Source organism: Heptranchias perlo, chromosome 13, assembly GCF_035084215.1.
Source record: "Heptranchias perlo isolate sHepPer1 chromosome 13, sHepPer1.hap1, whole genome shotgun sequence".
In the NCBI taxonomy this organism is placed as follows: Eukaryota; Metazoa; Chordata; class Chondrichthyes; order Hexanchiformes; family Hexanchidae; genus Heptranchias; species Heptranchias perlo.
The window spans coordinates 58,886,245-58,887,488 of record NC_090337.1 but is presented as its reverse complement, the minus strand read 5'-3'; the positions used below and the strand labels follow the sequence as shown (position 1 = coordinate 58,887,488).

Sequence of the window (1,244 nt, the reverse complement as noted above, 5' to 3'; positions counted from 1 at the left end):
ATGACTCTACTTGATGCTGAATGTGCTTTTCATTTCCACTCCAACAACTCATCAACAGAGCTCCCAAACTCCACAACTGCCTCCAGTATGATTGCTGACATATACATGCAATGGGCTCTTGCTTTGACACAGGGCAGATCCAAGCTCATGGTCATCCCTGGAGCACTCTGCTTCTTTGCATCTTTGGTAGCCAGCCCGCTGGTCCTGCTAGCCATTTTTACCAGCAGCAGCCTCCGCCAAGAATCCAGATATCTGCTGCTCAGCAACACCTTGATCAGTGACTTAATTTACTTGGTGCTAAACTTCTGCATCCAGCTTTTTAACATTTCCCAGCTGAGCTCTCCCAAGGTGGTGTGTGAGTTGCTGCTTTTTACTCTAACGACTACATGCTGCTGTGGGATAATGACAATCACAGCCATGGTGATGGACACCTACTTAGCTGTTAACTGGCCTCTGCATTATATCACACTGCTTCCTCCCTCCAGGGCTGTTAGACTGGTCATCTTTATATGGATTGTGGTTGCTTTGCCCCAGTTCATCATCACCGTAATAATGTTAACAACCCAACAGGCTCCGTTTTGCGAGCTACAATTCTGTGAGGTAGACTACATTTTCCTGATAGTCCCAAACGGTGCAGTCCTCATGCATCTTTTTTATGGCTTGATCATCGTCCTGTTGCTGTCATGCATATGTTTGCTACTGAGCTGTTACTTCATGTTGTACTGGAAAACGAGGAATTCCGGGATATGGAGCGGCTTTTCCTCCAGGGCAAGACTCACCTTTCTAATGCACTCCGTTATCTTTGCTTTTTACTTTTGCTCAATGTTACTGCTGCTAGTGGAAAGGATTTTATATAGTTGCGACGTAATCAAGTTCAAGACGACCATATTCATAGCTCGGGCCATGTCTAATACAGTAATGGTGGCACCAAAGGCCCTGGCTCCCTATCTGTATGGAATGAGGTACAGAGAATTAGCAAAGGTTATCAAATCTTTCATCTTTTTAAAAGAAGTTAATCAGGTGGAACCCATGTTTTAACTCTGTGAGAACACAGATTTCACATTACCCCCTCAGGCTTGTCAGAGTGTATTTACACTAAACTAAGATCGTTACAAGTGTTGTATGGTTATATACGTGTCTTCTTTTCTCTGTTTTAAATACGCTAAAATTAATTAATTATAAAAGATATAATATATACACTGACTCATAAAATATATACCAGTGAATGTCCCTTGGCTTTGCTC

General features: G+C 42.7%; 1 protein-coding gene across 1 annotated transcript; it reads left to right on the top strand.

Moving 5' to 3' along the window:
• LOC137331150 (probable G-protein coupled receptor 148) lies at positions 1–1,038 on the top strand. Its single transcript, XM_067994755.1, has one exon. The coding sequence runs from the start codon at positions 1–3 to the stop codon at positions 1,036–1,038; it is 1,038 nt and encodes a 345-aa protein (XP_067850856.1).
• Positions 1,039–1,244: the final 206 nt, after the last annotated feature.

Coding starts and splice junctions, on each gene's coding strand:
- LOC137331150 (XM_067994755.1), top strand. CDS start 1: ATGACTCTACTTGATGCTGAATGTGCTTTTCATTTCCACTCCAACAAC.